At 46.5% G+C, this 21,788-nt stretch overlaps 1 protein-coding gene and 1 long non-coding RNA gene across 6 annotated transcripts in view; one reads left to right on the top strand and one right to left on the bottom strand.

The window, feature by feature from the left end:
* The window catches only part of SEZ6L (seizure related 6 homolog like), a 142,664-nt gene that overhangs the window by 23,399 nt on the left and 97,477 nt on the right, over positions 1-21,788 (bottom strand). For all 5 annotated transcript variants that reach the window (XM_053368462.1, XM_053368461.1, XM_053368463.1 and 2 more), the window contains 4 exons: positions 17,025-17,210; positions 16,747-16,912; positions 6,435-6,601; positions 387-581 (listed from right to left, as the gene is read on the bottom strand). In XM_053368462.1, the coding sequence (XP_053224437.1) occupies positions 387-581; positions 6,435-6,601; positions 16,747-16,912; positions 17,025-17,210 (714 nt within the window). The remainder of the gene's footprint in view (positions 1-386; positions 582-6,434; positions 6,602-16,746; positions 16,913-17,024; positions 17,211-21,788) is intronic.
* Positions 9,730-21,788, top strand: part of LOC128403582 (uncharacterized) — a 100,945-nt gene continuing 88,886 nt past the window's right edge. Inside the window, exon 1 of the long non-coding RNA XR_008327977.1 lies at positions 9,730-11,570. This is a non-coding gene — a long non-coding RNA (uncharacterized LOC128403582). The remainder of the gene's footprint in view (positions 11,571-21,788) is intronic.

Here is a 21,788-nt window from a genome sequence, read left to right on the forward strand (position 1 = left end):
CACCCTGGTGGTTGGTCCTTCTGCTCTGGTGGGTGGGAAAGGGGCCCAAGAGTGGCGGCTAGCTGACCCATGTTGGCTGTTCAGTTGACTTTATGCCATTTTTAGTTTATCACATGTTCATTATTGTACCCCACCCTGAGATCTACTGTGATGAAGACTAGGCTATAAATATGCCTAGCAAACATGCAGAAATAACAAAGGCAAGGACCCCCTGTGTGAATGGCCCCCTGCAACCATTGTTATGCCCATTTTCATCCTGGTACAAAACAACAGAAGGAAAGAAAGAAAGAGGACGTGTGTGCACATGCGTTTGTGAAAAAACATCCCCCAAGAACAGGTGAGTTGAAGCCCTGCGGTACAGAGGTCTTCCCGCTCCTTCCTCTCACCTCTGCACAGTGGCTCAGTGTCATTCCAGTAGGGCTCCCTGATGTTGATGCACTCAATGATGGCTGGTCCTTGCTCCAGAGAGTGGCCAGGTTCACAGGTGAACTCCACAATGGTCCCAAGGTTGTAGGTGGGATCAGAGGCGGTGAAGTTCCCATTCTGGATGTACGGCTCATAGCAGTGACCTTTCTCAAAAGCTTGAAGGGGAACAGAAGGACAGCCATTGTTTGCATGCACAACCCCCCCACCTCCTCTCTCTGCCAGACTGGGCCCTCCTCTGATTGGATCAGGCCTTCCCTTCTGTATTCTAGACAGAGAGAAAGAGGAAAAGAGGAATAATGAGAGGCAGAGCGGCAGGAAGCACAACAAAGAAGGACTAGGAACTTGTAAGAACATGAGAAGAGCCTGGTGGATCAGCCCAAGGGCCCACCTAGTCCAGCATCCTGTTCTCACAGGGGCCAACCAGATGCCCTTTATGGGTAGCCCCAAAGCAGGAGCTGGGCACAGCTGCCACTCTCCCCTCATGAAACTTCCATCAACTGGCATTCAGAAGCATCCTCTGAGTTCCAGTGTTATCTGAGAGGGAGAAAAACTTTCCTCAGCCCACCTTCTCCAGGCCAGGCATAATTTTATCGGCTTCTATCCTATCACCTCTTGCGGGGGTGACATGGAGCCAGTGCCTGAGGGTGAAGGAGAGGGGCTTGGCAGGTGGTTCTCAGTTTACCAGAAGAGGTAAGTTTCTGGAGCCTGTCTTCTCCACTGCCCATCCACCTGCTTCTCATTGCTGTTTTGCCCTCTTTGCTCCTTCTTGCCCCTCTGGTTTCTTTCTTTCTGTTTCTCTTTTGAGATCATGTAATGAGCAGCTAGGCTGCATTTTGACATGCCAGATTGAAAGAGCAGAAGTCCTTGCAAGTGTTGGCGGCGGAGGGGGCTGGAGAGAACTGCTTCCCCTTTAAATCTCCCCAGAAAGAGGCTGATCCATCTTTACTTCCCTGGGGAATGAGCTATTTTTTCTGTTCCATCCTAATTAAAATGAAGAGCTGGGATGCTCAGCCAGAGGCCTGCCTGGCCAAGAGTGAGTGCTGGGGCCACAGACAGCATCCATCCCTCAGAGCTACGTCTCCCTTGTTGCTTTCATCAAGGGAGCTGGGTGGGACTGATGCAGAAAACAGAAGAAAGGGTTTGAATTGCAACTGTGCAAAGGATTTAGGTCCCCAGTTAAGGAAGGAAGCCTGTTTCTTCCTCACCTTCTTAGGAAGATCAAGAATTAAAGCTCCAGACCTCCCCCCAAGCAGCCGTAATGTAGAATCTTGAAAGGCCTCCCTGGGGTGCTCTGTCCTTGTGTATGGCATGATGCTTTGCTGTCTCCCCTCTCATACAGATTCTCCAATGTGTACATTTAGTTTTAGAGTAGCACATGCATTCCCCCCTTCTTGGAAAGGCACATCCTAGCAAGAGGGGCAGCTTTGGACTGTTAAAAACTGGAGGAATCTGGTGTCACTTCCTGGTCCCTAGATTTGTAGCTTGCTATCACCCTTCCCTGTATTTCCAATTTCAGTCTTAGAGCGCCATGACTTTTTGCACCATCCATACATGAGAAGGAACTATCAGTGGAATTGGAACCAGCCCCAAGGTTTGCATAGGTAAAAAAAAAAGATTTGATATGTACCAATCTGGAATAAGATCAAATGTGACTTAGATGTATGGGCAAGAATGAGATTATCGTTATGGGGAAGAATTGCAACGATAAAAATGAGTGTGCTACCAAAAATGTTGTTTTTGTTTCAAACAATACCAATAATTAAAGGTGTGACAATATTTAAAGAATGGCAAAGAACAGTGTCAAGATATATCTGGCAGGGCAAAAAGCCAAGAATTAAATTTAAGATATTAACAGATGCAAAAGAAAGAGGAGGCTTTGCCCTGCCAGACTTGAAGTTATATTATGAAGCTTCGTGTCTTTGCTGGTTGAAAGAATGGATAAAATTAGAGAACACAGAATTATTGGATTTGGAAGGATATGACAATAGATTTGGGTGGCATGCGTATTTATGGTGTGATAAGAACAGAATGCATAAAGGTTTTGAAAACCACATTTTTAGAGGAACGTTAATCGAAGTGTGGAATAGGTATAAAAACCTATTAGAGCCTAAAACTCCAATGTGGTTATCGCCACTGGAGATAATGAGTATGAAAAAAGTCAATATGACAGGGAATTGGATTACATATGAAAATCTGATAATCAAAGAAGGAGATAAGTTGAATTTGAAACCATATGAAGAGGTTAAAGAAAAGGTGAATGATTGGCTGCATTACTTCCAGTTGAATGCAATGTTTAAAAAAGAGATGCGAGAAAAAGGTTTTTTAGAAAGAAAATCAAGGTTTCATGAAGAAATTTTGAATAGTGATGTAAAAATATTGTCAAAAATGTATAAATTATTACTTGAATGGCATACAAAAGATGAAGAAGTAAAAACGGTAATGACTCAATGGGCCAAAGATCTTGGTTATAACATACAATTAGAGGAGTGGATAAAATTATGGAAAGAGGGAATGAAATTCACCGCATGTACTACGATAAAAGAAAATGTCATGAAAATGATATATAGATGGTATATAACTCCAGTGAAACTTGGAAAGATGTTTAAAGTTAGTAATAAATGTTGGAAATGTCAAGAGAAAGAAGGAACATTTTATCACATGTGGTGGGAATGTAAGAAAGTGAAATGCTTTTGGGAAATGATTTATAATGAGATGAAAAAAATGTTGAGATATACCTTTGTTAAGAAACCAGAAGCATTGTTACTAGGCATATTAGGGAACGATGTTGAAAAGAAAGATGTGAAGTTATTTAGATATGCAGTTACAGCAGCCAGAATCCTGTTGGCCCAAAAATGGAAACAGGAAGAAATGCCAACGAGGGAAGAATGGAGAATGAAACTGATGGAATATGCAGAAATGGACAAATTAACGGGAAAAATTCGAAACCAACGCGATCAGAGATTCACCGAGGACTGGAATAAATTTACAGAGTATATCAAAACTGTGTGTGATCAGGAAATAACGCTTGTTGGATTTCAGGAAGCTCTGTGAAAAGAATAGATAGGAATGTCACTTAAAAGAGAAGATAAAATAAGGATTGTTAAAGTGCAACATAAATTTAGGAAATGTGAGAAGTTGTGATAAATATGAAAATTGTCAGATAGGCTGATGGAAGTCTAGAAGATGTATAAGTTAAATTGGATGTTAAATTATAATTGGAATGGTTATTGGAAATTTGAATAAAAATTAATTAAAAAAAAAAGATTTGAGAGTAAGACAGCAGATTTGGTGGGGGCGGGGGAGGGTAAGGTTTCAAAACAGCCCAGTGAGGACTGTGCATATTAGTGTCCACAGGAGGCTGATTCAGGGAAGGGGCAGAAAGCCAGAGCAGGGGCGGGGGGCGGGGCGGCGGAGAATCCTGAACATCTGCACTTGCTGCAGGTCCAGGGGCATAACCAGGATTTTTGTTTGGGGACAGGACTTTTGTTAGGGGAGCAGAAACAAGCTTTCTGCAGTATGATTGGTCAGTTAAGTATTTTTATTTATTTACTTGATGGGGGGCAGCTGCCCGCCCCTCCCCCTTTGGCTACACCCATGTGCAGGTCCAGCTTGTTCAAATAACAAAGGATGAAGGTAGACCACCTTTCTGAGAACTCTTCTTTCTGCCAGCTATCTCTGATTGGCATGAAGCAAGGGAATTTGACTGTCACTAAAGGTTTAAAACAATATTTGTCCTTTCATACTTGAGGGATATGTCACATTTCTGGTGCTTGCATGTGAGAATCCATATCATTCTAATTGATTTAGGGCTTTGCTTTGTCAGGATGCCTTTTGTGTGAGCAGGGAGGAATAATGAGAGGACTAAATGCAATCTTAATCATAACTGAACAGGATAGCAAAGAACAAAGCATCATCCTCTACCCAAACAAATGATTTTTTTTAAAAAGATGACTTAAATCTGCTCTACTGGTCAGTTTCTATATCTCACTTGTTCCCTGTTTCTGAGCGAAGCCTCCTTCCTTGCAGCTCCAGAACATTTTCTCCCTTCTAAAGCATTTGCATCCAGCAGTGTTTGATCTGTCTTGAGTATTTCAGCTCCAGGTTGCAAAATACCTGCTGGAGAACAAGCGGTAACATCACACGCTGTGTTGGCAAGCGGTGTATTAATAAGGACTGAGCTGGGATGATATGGAGATTGTGCAAAGACAGTGGAGTGTAGCAAGACAGATCCGCAAATGCAGAAGAACACATTTTCATGCCACGGGCTGCGGATTGCCTGACAAAGATGCAAAGAGAGTCGTGACTGCAACCCTGAGTCTTTTTTCTTTAAAAATTCCCTCCTGACGCAAAGCCAGCACAGATTCCCCATCCCCCGAAAGTTCCTTGTACACTGCCCAGAAACACCGTCCTGCCTCAGGTCTTGTTGTGGGCTTCTCCAGGGGCACCTGTTTGGCCACTGCTGGGACCATGGCTTTGGGCTGATCCAGCAGCCAGATCTCCATCTGCTCTTCATTCCCTGGTGAGGAGCTGGAATCAAGGAGATTTCTCTGCCTGGAAGGCCATTTCAAAATAATCCCTGACACCACCAATGTGACTGGAGACAAAGAGATACAGCAGCCTATGTAGCTGCTTTAGATAATGCACTTGTCTTTTATAATCTTATTTGGCTTTTCAAGTTTGCAACGGGATCCACTCTTTGCATTCAGTTTTGCACACAGAATACCTGGGGGGGGGGGGGCGGGAGAGAGAACTGTTGTTCCCTACATTCTAGATTAGGAGCTGCCACTACGAGAGTGGATGATGCCCCCCTCTTCCTGACTCACACCACATTTCATGGCACTCTCCTGAGGTTTCCATGTCCAACTTGTGTCTCTGCACCCCTGCATCTACCCAGCTGTATTTATATTGCATATGCATTCTGGGTTGATGTTGCAGGAATGAGAGGGTTGATGGTCCAAAATGCTCAACACTTCAACAGAAAAGTGGGACATTGGGGGTTATCTGGCCCACCTCTCTGGCTCAATGTAGGATCTGCAACTACAGCTCTCCCCGACAGACAGCCGCCTTAGCCTCTAAGAACGTAAGAAGAGCCTGTTGGATCAGGCCAATGGCCCATCTAGTCCAGCATCCTAGTCACCCATGGGATGCCCCAAAGCAGAACCCAGGGACAAGAGCCCCTCCCCTCCTGTGGTTTTCAGCAATCATGATGCAGAAGCATTTCTGCCTGACTGTGGAGGCAGAGCAAAGCCCTCCTGGCTAGCAGTCCCTGATCACCGTCTCCATTCAGCAGTATAATTCTCTTTTAAAGCCATCCAAGCTGGAAGCCATCCCTGCCTCCTGGGGGAGCGAGTTCCAGAGCATCACTATGTGCCTCCCCCTTCAACACACACATACCTTCACTTGCCACCACCTCCCACCCCAAGTGCTCTCGTGCAGGCATGGAGTACAGCTGGCCTTCCAGATGTGGTTGGACTCCAACTCCTCTGGCTTGTGCCTGCCGGCCATGTTGGTTCGGGCTGCAGGGAGTTGTCATCCAATCCCACCTGGAGAGCACAGATGTCCATTCCTCCTCTTTCCTGGTAGGGAAAGTGCCTCTGCCCTCTGGTCCTGCTGGTTGCCCTCTTCCACCCAGCCCAATAGCATCCTTGTTGAGCTAGGATCACTGGAACTGCCCACGAGAGAGCTTTGGGGTGGTGGGCTGTTGTTGTTTCAGCCAGATTTTGTGGGGGCCCAGGCTTCACCCCTGCAGGGCCTTCCTTACTGCCAGACCAACTGAGCCTTGTCCCCTTTATAACTAGACAGGCGAACCAGCAGTTTCCCCGGCGCCTGGCAAGTGTTGCAGTGAAAATTGCTGATGCCGAATGAGGCCAACTCTCTCTGCTCTTGCCTGGGACATTACAATCAATGCCTGGATTAATTGCCTTAATCTATCGTGATCAGCAGGACTGCAAAGGGACTCCCTGCTGCATTTCCATCATCATCAGAACCGCAAGTGGGGAGGGAATCACCTTCGAAGCGGATGTTGAACGTAGGGATGGCGCTGGGGTCCTCCGAGGCAAAGTCGATGCGTAAGGTGGTGCCCTCGCTGATCACCCCCTCAAAGGGGACGCTGTCGCTCTGGTGGGAGTTGTAGAGCACGGCCGACTGGTTGCTGTCTCCGTTGTAGACCAGTATGCTGCGGGTGTGGGGGATGGGACGGGACAGGCACAGGGTCAGGAAGGCCAGACGGAAGGTCCAAGGGCTCCCTCCCAGAATCCTCTGCTGCCACCTGTCCCAGCTTGCCTAAGGCAATTGCTTGCTTTCTGGGAATTGTCCCTCTTTTGCCTTTGGGAAGAAGGAGTCTCCTAGGTGCAACTCTAAGAATATTTCCTAGACTCGCCTTTAAAAATCTCCCCTCCCCCCAGCGCCATGTGCCCTCAATAATAACATTATGATGAAAGGAAAGATCAAAGTGCTGGGACAGCAGACATGAAAGCAATGAGATCCAGCAGAGCTATAGCATCCCTGCACAGACACATCAAAGAGGAGGCAGGGATGTCTTCAACCAGTACACATTACCTGTTTGGTTTCCCTGGCCCTGCACCCCCAACCCCCTCCTATTAATGAAGCAATCATCTGAGCATGTGCAACAGCTGTCTCAAATGGAAACACCTCGTTGAACTGTGAAGTTTTCCATTTGGATGGGAGCTGATTTGAAGGGAAACCCATCAAACAGCTGCATTTTTCAAGAAACTACAGGATAGATATGGATTGTGGTTAACCTTGTGTGTGTATATCTTCAAAAACCAGTGGAGGGAGTCTGGGGGTTGCAGAGTAAGCAGCAATGTGTGCTCTTGTCGTGTGTGGGGAAGCGTCATAGCTCAGTGGCAGAGTGTCTGCCTTGCAAGCAGAGGGTCCCCAGGTCAATCCCTGGCCATCTCCAGGAGCGGTTGTGCGAGAGCCCTTCCCGAAACCCTGGGGTGCTGCTGCCTGCCACTGTTGACAATTTTGGGCTTGTGGGCCTGATAGACGGGCTTGGTATACAGCAGCCTCCTCTGTTCAGTCCAATGCTCTCTCTGTTTCTCTAGTTCACATTTGGTTCAGCTCCCACCTCCACACCTCCATTTTTTAAAAAAACAACAACTAAGAGCAGGGGATTACCATTAACAACTCTCTGTGAGCCCTTTTGCGACTCTCTCCATCCCATAACTTTCCTCTTGGTGAATTGTCCCACCCTGCTCATTCCTCTTGCCCCTGCTCCTGCATGAAGCCATTATTTTAGAAGGATTATACAAGCTGAAACTCTCTCTCCACCTATGCGTTTACTGCAGTCATAAACAGATGTTTTACTCTTGGATTTCACTACAGCTCATAAAGTTGCTTTATTGCCCATTACCAGACTGCATTTTCTAATGCTCCTTTAAACACAAGCGTCAGTTCCTTAAACAGCCTTGTGTGTTGCAGGAGGCCTTCTGTCGACTGGTGCTGCTCCTTGAGGCTTAGGGGTTCCAGCAGGATTGTTCTGGGGTTGGGAGGAGAACTGGGCTCTGGACATGCGGCTTCCAGGCTACCAGGACTGGCAGTCATAGAATCATAGAGTTGGAAGAGACCACAAGGGCCATCGAGTGCAACCCCCTGCCAAGCAGGAAACACCATCAGAGCACTCCTGACATATGGTTGTCAAGCCTCTGCTTAAAGACCTCCAAAGAAGGAGACTCCACCACACTCCTTGGCAGCAAATTCCACTGTCGAACAGCTCTTACTGTCAGGAAGTTCTTCCTAATGTTTAGGTGGAATCTTCTTTCTTGTAGTTTGGATCCATTGCTCCGTGTCCGCTTCTCTGGAGCAGCAGAAAACAACCTTTCTCCCTCCTCTATGTGACATCCTTTTATATATTTGAACATGGCTATCATATCACCCCTTAACCTCCTCTTCTCCAGGCTAAACATGCCAGCTCCCTTAGCCGTTCCTCATAAGGCATCGTTTCCAGGCCTTTGACCATTTTGGTTGCCCTCCTCTCGACACGTTCCAGTTTGTCAGTGTCCTTCCTGAACTGTGGTGCCAAGAACTGGACACAGTACTCCAGGTGAGGTCTGACCAGAGCAGAATACAGTGGCACTATTACTTCCCTTGATCTAGATGCTATACTCCTATTGATGCAGCCCAGAATTGCATTGGCTTTTTTAGCTGCCGTGTCACACTGTTGGCTCATGTCAAGTTTGTGGTCAACCAAGACTCCTAGATCCTTTTCACATGTAGTGCTCTCAAGCCAGGTGTCACCCATCTTGTATTTGTGCCTCTCATTTTTTTTGCCCAAGTGCAATACTTTACATTTCTCCCTGTTAAAATTCATCTTGTTTGTTTTGGCCCAGTTCTCTAATCTGTCAAGGTCATTTTGAAGTGTGATCCTGTCCTCTGGGGTGTTAGCCACCCCTCCCAGTTTGGTGTCATCTGCAAATTTGATCAGGATGCCCTTGAGTCCATCATCCAAGTCGTTGATAAAGATGTTGAATAAGACCGGGCCCAAGACAGAACCCTGTGGCACCCCACTAGTCACTCTTCTCCAGGATGAAGAGGAACCATTGATGAGCACCCTTTGGGTTCGGTCAGTCAGCCAGTTACAAATCCACTGAGTGGTAGCATAGTCAAGACCGCATTTTACCAGCTTCTTTACAAGAATATCATGGGGCACCTTGTCAAATGCCTTGCTGAAATCAAGGTAGGCTACATCCACTGCGTTCCCTTCATCTACCAGGCTTGTAATTCTGTCAAAAAACGAGATCAGGTTAGTCTGACATGACTTATTTTTCAGAAATCCATGCTGACTATTGGTGATCACAGCATTCCTTTCTAGGTGCTCACAGACTGTTTGCTTAATGATCTGCTCCAGAATCTTCCCTGGTATTGATGTCAGACTGACTGGACGGTAATTATTTGGGTCCTCTCTTTTCCCCTTTTTGAAAATAGGGACAATATTTGCCCTCCTCCAGTCTGCCGGGACTTCGCCTGTTCTCCAGGAATTCTCAAAGATGACTGCCAGTGGTTCTGAGATCACATCTGCCAGTTCTTTTAATACTCTTGGATGCAGTTCATCTGGCCCTGGAGACTTGAATACATCTAAACTAGCCAAGTATTCTTGTACTATCTCCTTAGTTATTCTGGGCTGTGTTTCCTCTGCTGAATCATTTGCTCCAAATTCTTCAGGTCGGGCATTGTTTTCTTTATTGGAGAAGACTGAGGCAAAGAAGGCATTGAGGAGTTCAGCCCTTTCTGTGTCCCCTGTTTGCATTTCACCATCTTCTCCTCTGAGTGACCCCACTGTTTCTTTTGCTACGAACATACCCATAAAAGCCTTTTTTGTTGCTTTTAACCTCTCTAGCAAGCCTGAGTTCATTCTGTGCTTTAGCTTTTCTGACTTTGTGTCTACACGTGCTGGCTATTTGTTTGAATTCCTCTTTGGTGGTTTCCCCCCTTTTCCATTTTTTGTACACATCCTTTTTTAATCTTAACTCAGTTAAAAGTTCTTTAGATAGCCACCCTGGCTTCTTTAGGTACCTTCCATGTTTCCATCTCATTGGTATTGCCTGACGTTGTGCTTTTACTATCTCCCTCTTAACAAATTCCCAGCCATCATGAACTCCCTTTCCTTTTAGTATTATTGTCCATGGGATCTCACCCAGCACTTCCCTAAGTTTTATGAAGTCGGCTTTCTTAAAGTCAAGAAATTGAGTCCTAGTATGCTTGGCTGCTCCTTTCCGCTGTATAGTAAACTTCAGAAGAGCATGATCACTCGCGCCTAATGATCCTTCCACTTCTACCCCACTAACCAGGTCCTCAACATTGGTTAGGACCAGATCTAAAATGGCTGTTCCTCTTGTTGCTTCTCCCACTTTCTGGACAATGAAGTTGTCTGCAAGGCCAGTGAGGAATCTGTTTGACCTTATGCTCTTGGGTGAGTTTGACATCCAACAAATATCCGGGTAATTGAAGTCCCCCATTACTACTATCTCCCTTCCTTTTGCGTGCTTGGCCATCTGTTCCAGGAAGGCATCATCTATGTCCTCCGTTTGGCTTGGGGATCTATAGTAAACTCCCACAATGAGGTCACTGTTATTCTTCTCTCCCTTAATTTTGACCCAAATGGTCTCACTTTGGCTTTGAGGTTCTAAATCTTGGATATCTTCACAGGTATACACATCCCTGACATATAACGCCACTCCTCCTCCTTTCTTGTCTGGTCTGTTTCTCTGAAATAGATTGTATCCCTCCATTATTACATTCCAATCGTGGGACTTATCCCACCAGGTTTCAGTGATGCCTATTATGTCATATTTAGTTTGCTGTACCAGGAGCTCAAGCTCATCTTGTTTATTTCCCATGCTTTGCGCATTAGTGTACAGACATTGAAGTTCATTAATTATTCCCCCGTGTCTCTTATTTAAGGATTTTTTCCCTCCCACCACTAGGTCTGCGTGCTGTTTGCTCCATTTGGTCTATGACATTTGGATGATCATCTTCATCAATTGATAGACTCCTACCTTCAGGAGCACTGTCTCCCTCCCCCACATTAGTCAGTTTAAAGCCCTACTGATGAGGTTTCTGAGATTTTTGGCAAAAACATTCCTCCCAACCGTTGTGAGGTGCAGCCCATCGCTTTCCAGAAGTCCATCTTCAAGAAACTGCATTCCATGATCTAAGAATCCAAACCGTTCCTGTTTACACCATTTGCGAAGCCAGCTGTTCACTTCCACTATTTTTCCCTCTCTCCCTGGGCCATGTCGTTCAACTGGGAGGACAGATGAGATGACAATTTGTGCATTTAATTGCTTCAATTTCCTGCCCAGAGCCTCGTAGTCTCTTTTGATCTTCTGGAGGCTATTGCTTGCAGTGTCATTGGTTCCCACATGAACCAAGAGGAAGGGGTATTTGTCAGTGGGCTTTATGATTCCTTGCAGTCATTCAGTTACATCTTGGATCTTAGCCCCGGGGAGACAGCACACTTCCCGAGACATCTTGTCAGGCCCACAGATCACTGCTTCTGTTCCCCTCAGTAGGGAATCCCCTATCACCACTACACGCCTCCTCTTAGGTTTGGTCGGGGTTCTTCTGTGAGCTGTCCGTTCCAAGGTCGCCTGCACATTCCCTGAGGACTGACTTTGCTGCTCGTCTTCATATACCTGATCAACTGTAATGAGGGAGAGATCCTCAAATGGAGTCTGCTCTTCGTCTTCCATGCTAGGGGAGAGGACCTCAAAGTGATTGTGTATTTCTAAACAATCAGAGTGAACCCTGGGCCTCCTACTTCTTTGAGTCACGTTTCTCCATATATCTGGCTCCTGTGTTGGTGAACTAGCCTCCTTCTCAGGGGAGTCCCCTGTCTCCTCCTTGGTGGAGACGGTGTGCTCTGTTGCTTCCAAGAAGAGCTCCAGCTCTCTAATTCTTTGGAGCGTAGCTACATGTTCCTTCAGTTGCTGGACTTTGTCTTCTACGAGGGCAATCAACATGCAATTGCTGCAGGCAAAGCTGCCTGCAACCTTTGGCTAGATGGCAAACATTGCGCAGGAACCGCAGGCGACTGCAGCTCCCTCCCCCTCCATCTTGAGAACGTGTCGTTGGGGGTGGCTACAGCGGTCCTCCATCATAAAAAGCGTGAAGACCGGACAAATAACTCCCCCCCAAAAAAACCTAGGTCTCCTCCAACAAACATAGAATCATAGAATCATAGAATCATAGAATCATAGAGTTGGAAGAGACCACAAGGGCCATCGAGTCCAACCCCCTGCCAAGCAGGAAACACCATCAGAGCACTCCTGACATATGGTTGTCAAGCCTCTGCTTAAAGACCTCCAAAGAAGGAGACTCCACCACACTCCTTGGCAGCAAATTCCACTGTCGAACAGCTCTTACTGTCAGGAAGTTCTTCCTAATGTTTAGGTGGAATCTTCTTTCTTGTAGTTTGGATCCATTGCTCCGTGTCCGCTTCTCTGGAGCAGCAGAAAACAACCTTTCTCCCTCCTCTATGTGACATCCTTTTATATATTTGAACATGGCTATCATATCACCCCTTAACCTCCTCTTCTCCAGGCTAAACATGCCCAGCTCCCTTAGCCGTTCCTCATAAGGCATCGTTTCCAGGCCTTTGACCATTTTGGTTGCCCTCCTCTGGACACGTTCCAGTTTGTCAATGTCCTTCTTGAACTGTGGTGCCCAGAACTGGACACAGTACTCCAGGTGAGGTCTGACCAGAGCAGAATACAGTGGCACTATTACTTCCCTTGATCTAGATGCTATACTCCTATTGATGCAGCCCAGAATTGCATTGGCTTTTTTAGCTGCCGCGTCACACTGTTGGCTCATGTCAAGTTTGTGGTCAACCAAGACTCCTAGATCCTTTTCACATGTAGTGCTCTCAAGCCAGGTGTCACCCATCTTGTATTTGTGCCTCTCATTTTTTTTGCCCAAGTGCAATACTTTACATTTCTCCCTGTTAAAATTCATCTTGTTTGTTTTGGCCCAGTTCTCTAATCTGTCAAGGTCGTTTTGAAGTGTGTTCCTGTCCTCTGGGGTGTTAGCCACCCCTCCCAGTTTGGTGTCATCTGCAAATTTGATCAGGATGCCCTTGAGTCCATCATCCAAGTCGTTGATAAAGATGTTGAATAAGACCGGGCCCAAGACAGAACCCTGTGGCACCCCACTAGTCACTCTTCTCCAGGATGAAGAGGAACCATTGATGAGCACCCTTTGGGTTCGGTCAGTCAGCCAGTTACAAATCCACTGAGTGGTAGCATAGTCAAGACCGCATTTTACCAGCTTCTTTACAAGAATATCATGGGGCACCTTGTCAAATGCCTTGCTGAAATCAAGGTAGGCTACATCCACTGCGTTCCCTTCATCTACCAGGCTTGTAATTCTGTCAAAAAACGAGATCAGGTTAGTCTGACATGACTTATTTTTCAGAAATCCATGCTGACTATTGGTGATCACAGCATTCCTTTCCAGGTGCTCACAGACTGTTTGCTTAATGATCTGCTCCAGAATCTTCCCTGGTATTGATGTCAGACTGACTGGGCGGTAATTATTTGGGTCCTCTCTTTTCCCCTTTTTGAAAATAGGGACAACATTTGCCCTCCTCCAGTCTGCCGGGACTTCGCCTGTTCTCCAGGAATTCTCAAAGATGACTGCCAGTGGTTCTGAAATCACATCTGCCAGTTCTTTTAATACTCTTGGATGCAGTTCATCTGGCCCTGGAGACTTGAATACATCTAGACTAGCCAAGTATTCTTGTACTATCTCCTTAGTTATTCTGGGCTGTGTTTCCTCTGCTGAATCATTTGCTCCAAATTCTTCAGGTCGGGCATTGTTTTCTTTATCGGAGAAGACTGAGGCAAAGAAGGCATTGAGGAGTTCAGCCCTTTCTGTGTCCCCTGTTTGCATTTCACCATCTTCTCCTCTGAGTGACCCCACTGTTTCTTTGTTCTTCCTTTTGCTACGAACATACCCATAAAAGCCTTTTTTGTTGCTTTTAACCTCTCTAGCAAGCCTGAGTTCATTCTGTGCTTTAGCTTTTCTGACTTTGTGTCTACACGTGCTGGCTATTTGTTTGAATTCCTCTTTGGTGGTTTCCCCCCTTTTCCATTTTTTGTACACATCCTTTTTTAATCTTAACTCAGTTAAAAGTTCTTTAGATAGCCACCCTGGCTTCTTTAGGCACCTTCCATGTTTCCGTCTCATTGGTATTGCCTGAAGTTGTGCTTTTACTATCTCCCTCTTAACAAACTCCCAGCCATCATGAACTCCCTTTCCTTTTAGTATTACTGTCCATGGGATCTCACCCAGCACTTCCCTAAGTTTTATGAAGTCGGCTTTCTTAAAGTCAAGAAATTGAGTCCTAGTATGCTTGGCTGCTCCTTTCCGCTGTATAGTAAACTTCAGAAGAGCATGATCACTCGCGCCTAATGATCCTTCCACTTCTACCCCACTAACCAGGTCCTCAACATTGGTTAGGACCAGATCTAAAATGGCTGTTCCTCTTGTTGCTTCTCCCACTTTCTGGACAATGAAGTTGTCTGCAAGGCCAGTGAGGAATCTGTTTGACCTTATGCTCTTGGCTGAGTTTGACATCCAACAAATATCCGGGTAATTGAAGTCCCCCATTACTACTATCTCCCTTCCTTTTGCATGCTTGGCCATCTGTTCCAGGAAGGCATCATCTATGTCCTCCGTTTGGCTTGGGGATCTATAGTAAACTCCCACAATGAGGTCACTGTTATTCTTCTCTCCCTTAATTTTGACCCAAATGGTCTCACTTTGGCTTTGAGGTTCTAAATCTTGGATCTCTTCACAGGTATACACATCCCTGACATATAACGCCACTCCTCCTCCTTTCTTGTCTGGTCTGTTTCTCTGAAATAGATTGTATCCCTCCATTATTACATTCCAATCGTGGGACTTATCCCACCAGGTTTCAGTGATGCCTATTATGTCATATTTAGTTTGCTGTACCAAGAGCTCAAGCTCATCTTGTTTATTTCCCATACTTTGCGCATTAGTGTACAGACATTGAAGTCCATTAATCATTCCCCCGTGTCTCTTATTTAAGGATTTTTTCCTCCCACCACTAGGTCTGCGTGCTGTTTGCTCCATTCGGTCTATGACATTTGGATGATCATCTTCATCAATTGATAGACTCCTACCTTCAGGAGCACTGTCTCCCTCCCCCACATTAGTCAGTTTAAAGCCCTCCTGATGAGGTTTCTGAGATTTTTTGCAAAAACATTCCTACCAACCGTTGTGAGGTGCAGCCCATCGCTTTCCAGAAGTCCATCTTCAAGAAACTGCATTCCGTGATCTAAGAATCCAAACCGTTCCTGTTTACACCATTTGCGAAGCCAGTTGTTCACTTCCACTATTTTTCCCTCTCTCCCTGGGCCACGTCGTTCAACTGGGAGGACAGATGAGATGACAATTTGTGCATTTAATTGCTTCAATTTCCTGCCCAGAGCCTCGTAATCTCTTTTGATCTTCTGGAGGCTATTGCTTGCAGTGTCATTGGTTCCCACATGAACCAAGAGGAAGGGGTATTTGTCAGTGGGTTTTATGATTCCTTGCAGTCGTTCAGTTACATCTTGGTTCTTAGCCCCGGGGAGACAGCACACTTCCCGAGACATCTTGTCAGGCCCACAGATCACTGCTTCTGTTCCCCTCAGTAGGGAATCCCCTATCACCACTACACGCCTCCTCTTAGGTCTGGTCGGGGTTCTTCCGTGAGCTGTCCGTTCCAAGGTCGCCTGCACATTCCCTGAAGACTGCCTTTGCTGCTCGTCTTCATATTCCTGATCGACTGTAATGAGGGAGAGATCCTCAAATGGAGTCTGCTCTTCGTCTTCCATGCTAGGGGAAAGGACCTCAAAGTGATTGCGTATTTCTAAACAATCAGAGCGAACCCTGGGCCTCCTACTTCTTTGAGTCACGTTTCTCCATATATCTGGCTCCTGTGTTGGTGAACTCCTGTGTTGGTGAACGTTTGAGACTAGCTTCCCTAAATCTAAAAGATGGATCAAACTGCCCTGCAAGCTCTGATAAGCTCCTCCCACAGCTAATCACCTGCCTCAACAGAAACCCTGCCCCCTCTGACCTTTGCACAGGGAGAGCAGCTAATCAGCCACAAAGAAACACACACACACACACAAGAAAACCCTTTTTGCTCCTTCTTCAGCTGCTGCCCTGCAAGCTCTGATAAGCTCCTCCCAGAGCTAATCACCTGCCTCAACAGAAACCCCGCCCCCTCTGACCTTTGCACAGGGAGAGCAGCTAATCAGCCACAAAGAAACACACACACACACAAGAAAACCCTTTTTGCTCCTTCTTCAGCTGCTGCCCTGCAAGCTCATGTAAGGAATGTAAGGAAGAGAGTGAACGGCCTTCCCTCCCTTCTGTCACAGGGGCAATTTTGAAGACCATGTTTGTTTGTCAGACATTTTCACCAATACAATCCAACCTACTTTTCTCTTCTCATCCCAGACCTGTGGCGTAATCGTTCAGTGTGTCTGGCTGTTAACCAGAAGGTTGGTGGTTCAATTGCTGATTCTTTGATTTCTTTTCTTTGTTATGTTTGCACCTTTTTTGTTGTCAATAAATAAACAGTTAAGGTAATTTCCTGAATAACTCATCCATCAGAATTATTGGGAGGGGGCAGAATTTTGCAGACAGATCTGGAGTGGGGCCCAGTGGATTTGCACATCTTAGGTGTTTCCCCTCCTTCCCCAGCAGATGCCAGCTGGGCCACAACTCAGAGATCTCTGCACTCACTGAGCTGGAGCAGCAGCTGTAAGGAGACCTCACCTTTGCTTGTCTCCCAGCAGGAGCCTCTCAAAATGCAGGTGGAGCTTCTGGTCCCCCTGGGTGCTGATGGTCCAGGTGCACAGCATGCTCTCAGTGTGATTCCTCCAGTGAGTCGGGGCCAAGATGCGTCCGATGATGGCGTTGTGCACTATTCCTCCACAGGGTGCTACAGATGCAGGTGGGGGGGGGGGAGAGAGACGGGTGTGTGTGTGTGTGATCATCAGACAGTGACATCTTGCATTAGGCGCCCACATCCTTGCACTCCCAGCTCTGTATACCTGAGCAGATGGGCTCTGGGCTGCTCCAGTGCGGCTTGGAAGCATTAATGCAGGTCAGAACTTCTGGACCTTCCAGCTCATAGCCCAGGTGACAGTGGAAGTGCGCTGTGCCACCAGGATGCAGACCCATGACGGTGACTTCCCCAGAATCTGGTCTCCGTGGGAAGCTGCAGCTCAGCATAAATACTGCAATGGAAGTGAACAGATGGGATTACAATCAGGCCCTGGAGGAGCACCTACCATGTCCCTAAGGGATGTAGCATATCTAGGCTGCTGGGTTTTGCAAGACCGTGGTTGTTGAGATCCTGTCTCATGAATATCATCTAGCCAATGGCAAGAGAGAACATAAGAACATAAGCAGAGCCTTCTGGATCAGACCAGCACCCCAATTGGAAGGAATCCAAATGTTCTGTATCCTCCAGGCATGTGGTTCATTGGAGTTGTTCAGCAATCACCCACTCAATTACCTTGCCCAAGAATGGAAGATTTGAGACTGGGCAATAATTGGCCATATTGGCCAGGTCCAAAGATGGTTTTTCTAATAAGCGCTTTAATAACCGCCTCTTTCAGCAGGTCTGCAAAGGCTCCCTCACAGAGAGAAGCATTCACCATCCTATGGAGCCCATTGTCCAGCCCTTCCTAGATCACTTTTATGAGCAAGTTGCATATGATCAGTTTCAACTCCCAGGCCCACAAATATTAGTGCTTGGCCTCCACATGTCTCTCTCCTGTTTCTAAAATCCAGAAGCTGTTCTCTGCTTCTTGAGCCAGGGAGGGAAATAAGAAAGGCAGGTGGATGGAGCTCTGCTCTAAGGGGCCAGAAGCAGCAATAAATTCACTCATTAAAGAGATTTTTGGAGCTGCTGCTATTCAGTGGACGAGATCAAATTAGAGGAACTAGTGGTCTGACTGGTGTAAGCTATCTTCTTAAGTTCCTCCATAAAGAACTTCTGGGATTCCTTGCTTATCAGGTGTTAGGCATTAAAATCCTAATTAAAAGCCCCCCCTTTTCTGAATGCCCTAAATATTTCTGGGGGAATTTGGGGAAAACTGGGGGTTGATATGGGTTATTGGGGAGGGTATTAATGTGGGAGAATAAATCAATTAAAGATTACTTCAATCTGAGATGCTTTGGGGGCTGCTGAAGAAGAGTTGAACTGATTCAGAGAAGGATCTGTTGGTTTCCAGCAGGCTAGCTCTCCGATGGTGAAGACCACGCTTTTCAGAAAGCCATTAGATTAGTTCTGCTGCTCATCATATTATGGGTTACATCATAGTAACTGCAGGTGCCCAGGACTCTGAGCTTTCATTCTTTCCCTCCACTACCTGTTTTTAAAATATGTCTCTACAGTGGCGGGCACACCCCGGGGGGGGGCAGGGGGTGGAGGGAGCCCACTGCTGCTCACTGACTCTCCTCCAATCTGCTCCCAGGTCCAACCTGACCTGGGAACAGAGCTGCAGCTGGGCGCAAGGAAGCTGCCTAGTCCTTGCATGACTCTCCACTCTGCCTCTGGTCAGGTCTGATCCGGGAGTGGAGCTGCAGCCAGGAATAAGGGAGCTGCTAATGCAGCTCTCTCTCTCATGCAGTGCAGCGAAGGAGAGGGGTAGCAGCTCTGCTGCCAACTCTCCACTCCGCCTTGTGGGATGTGAAACACAAGAGCAGTCAAGTACAACATTCCTAGAGTGAACATGTTTACACATGGGGAGGAATGTTTGTCCAGCCAGCAGGTAAACTTCCTGTTTCCTTCTGGTCTGGGACAGACTTCCTCTGCATCTGACTAAGAGGTGGGCATGGCCTTACCTGTGCAGGCAACGACAAAAGCACAGGGCAGGGCAGCCATCTCTCTCTTTTTTTTACTACATGCATCGAAGAAGCAACATCTGCTTTGCCAAAGATGCCCAAAGGGACTGTCTTCTTATGAGATAGTTTCTAGGTATATGTTACTTTTCTAAGCTAAGTCTGCCTTCTGGGATCCTATTGTGAACAGAATGTTGTGTGAGTAAAACTTTTTTATACTTTTATACAAGACTGTGTCGTGTCTTATCTTTTATGAGGGAATAAGGGGAAAATCCCAGAACAGTTATTATAGAGGCTTTAGCGAGCCTGACGAAACGCATCCGCTGCAAGTTTAAAAAGGGGAATGTTACTCTGCTGAAATTGTGGAACTTGTTAACACAAGTTGGAAAAGGATATCAAACAATATACCCTCTCCTGCATCCCTGAACATTCCCACACAACCCCCGGGTCAGACCTGACCTGGGAGCAGTGCTGGTGCTGGGTGCACACTGGAGGCGGGCTCTGATAGGAGCTTGTTGTGGTGTGCCTTGTCGCACCCCCTCCCAAAAATGGGCCTGGGGCAACACACACACACAGCCCTCCACACTATGCCAGTGTTTCTCTAGCCACCATAGTCTCTTTGTGTTTAACGGGGGCTTACTCCCAGGTAAGTAGGCACAGGGTGTTGTTGTTGTTTATTTGTTTATTCGTGTCTGATTCTTCGTGACCCCATGGACCAGAGCACGCCAGGCACGCCTGTCTTTCACTGCCTCCCGCAGTTTGGTCAGACTCATGTTTGTAGCTTCGAGAACACTGTCCAACCATCTCGTCCTCTGTCGTCCGCTTCTCCTTGTGCCCTCAATCTTTCCCAACATCAGGGTCTTTTCCAGGGAGTCTTCTCTTCTCATGAGGTGTCCAAAGTATTGGAGCCTTAGCTTCACGATCTGTCCTTCCAGTGAGCACTCAGGGCTAATTCCCTTAAGAATGGATCAGTTTGATCTTCTTGCAGTCCATGGGACTCTCAAGAGTCTCCTCCAGCACCATAATTCAAAAGCATCAATTCTTTGGCGATCAGCCTTCTTTATGGTCCAGCTCTCACTTCCATACATCACTACCGGGAAAACCATGGCTTTAACTATACGGACCTTTGTTGACAAGGTGATGTTTCTGCTTTTTAAGACACTGTCTAGGTTTGCCATCGCCTTTCTCCCAAGGAGCAGGCGTCTTTTAATTTCGTGACTGCTGTCACCATCTACAGTGATCATGGAGCCCAAGAAAGTAAAATCTCTCACTGCCTCTATTTCTTCCCCTTCTATTTGCCAGGAGGTGATGGGACCAGTGGCCATGATCTTCGTTTTTTTGATGTTGAGCTTCAAACCATATTTTGCGCTCTCCTCTTTCACCCTCATTAAAAGGTTCTTTAATTCCTCCTCACTTTCTGCCATCAGGGTTGTGTCATCTGCATATCTGAGGTTGTTGATATTTCTTCCGGCAATCTTAATTCCGGCTTGGGATTCATCCAGCCCAGCCTTTCGCATGATGAATTCTGCATATAAGTTAAATAAGCAGGGAGACAATATCCAGCCTTGCCGTACTCCTTTCCCAATTTTGAACCAATCAGTTGTTCCATATCCAGCTCTAACTGTAGCTTCTTGTCCCATGTAGAGATTTCTCAGGAGACAGATGAGGTGATCAGGCACTCCCATTTCTTTAAGAACTTGCCATAGTTTGCTGTGGTCGACACAGTCAAAGGCTTTTGCATAGTCAATGAAACAGAAGTAGATGTCTTTCTGGAACTCTCTAGCTTTCTCCATAATCCAGCGCATGTTTGCAATTTGGTATCGGGTTCCTCTGCCCCTTCGAGATCCAGCTTGCACTTCTGGGAGTTCTTGGTCCACATACTGCTTAAGCCTGCCTTGTAGAATTTTAAGCATAACTTTGCTAGCGTGTGAAATGAGTGCAATTGTGCGGTAGTTGGAGCATTCTTTGGCACTGCCCTTCTTTGGGTTTGGGATGTAGACTGATCTTCTCCAATCCTCTGGCCACTGCTGAGTTTTCCAAATTTGCTGGCATATTGAGTGTAGCACCTTAACAGCATCATCGTTTAAAATTTTAAATAGTTCAGCTGGAATATCATCACTTCCACTGGCCTTGTTATTAGCAGTGCTTTCTAAGGCCCATTTGACTTCACTCTCCATGATGTCTGGCTCAAGGTCAGCAGCCACACTACCTGGGGTATAAGAGACATCCATATCTTTCTGGTATAACTCCTCCTTGCCACCTCTTCTTGATGTCTTCTGCTTCTGTTAGGTCCTTTCCACTGTTGTCTTTCATTATCGTAATCTTTGTACGAAATGTTCCTTTCATATCTCTTTACAGCATTGGACTTTCCTTTCGCTTCCAGGCATATCCGCAACTGAGCGTCCTTTCGGCTTTGGCCCAGCCGCTTCATCAGCTCTGAATCTACTTGTACTTGTCCTCCACTCTTCCTCAGCCAGTGTGGTGTAGTGGTTAAGAGCGGTAGTCTCGTAATCTGGGGAACCGGGTTCGCGTCTCCGCTCCTCCACATGCAGCTGCTGGGTGACCTTGGGCCAGTCACACTTCTCTCAGCCCCACTCACCCCACAGAATGTTTGTTGTGGGGGAGGAAGGGAAAGGAGAATGTTAGCCGCTTTGAGACTCCTGAAGGGGAGTGAAAGGCGGGATATCAAATCCAAACTCTTCTTCTTCTTCTTCTTCTTCCTCAGTAGATGTTGGATGCCTTCCGACCTGAGCGGCTCATCTTCCAGTGTCATAACTTTTATATACCTGTTGTCTTTGTCCATGGGGTTTTCTTGGCAGGGATACTGGAGTGGCTTGCCGGTTCCTGCTCCAGGTGGATCACGTTTGGTCAAAACTCTCCACTATGACCTGTTCATCTTGGGTGGCCCTGCATGGCATAGCTCATAGCTTCTCTGAGTTATTCAAGCCCCTTCGCCATGGCAAGGC

This window comes from Podarcis raffonei, chromosome 16 (assembly GCF_027172205.1).
Source record: "Podarcis raffonei isolate rPodRaf1 chromosome 16, rPodRaf1.pri, whole genome shotgun sequence".
In the NCBI taxonomy this organism is placed as follows: domain Eukaryota; kingdom Metazoa; phylum Chordata; class Lepidosauria; order Squamata; family Lacertidae; genus Podarcis; species Podarcis raffonei.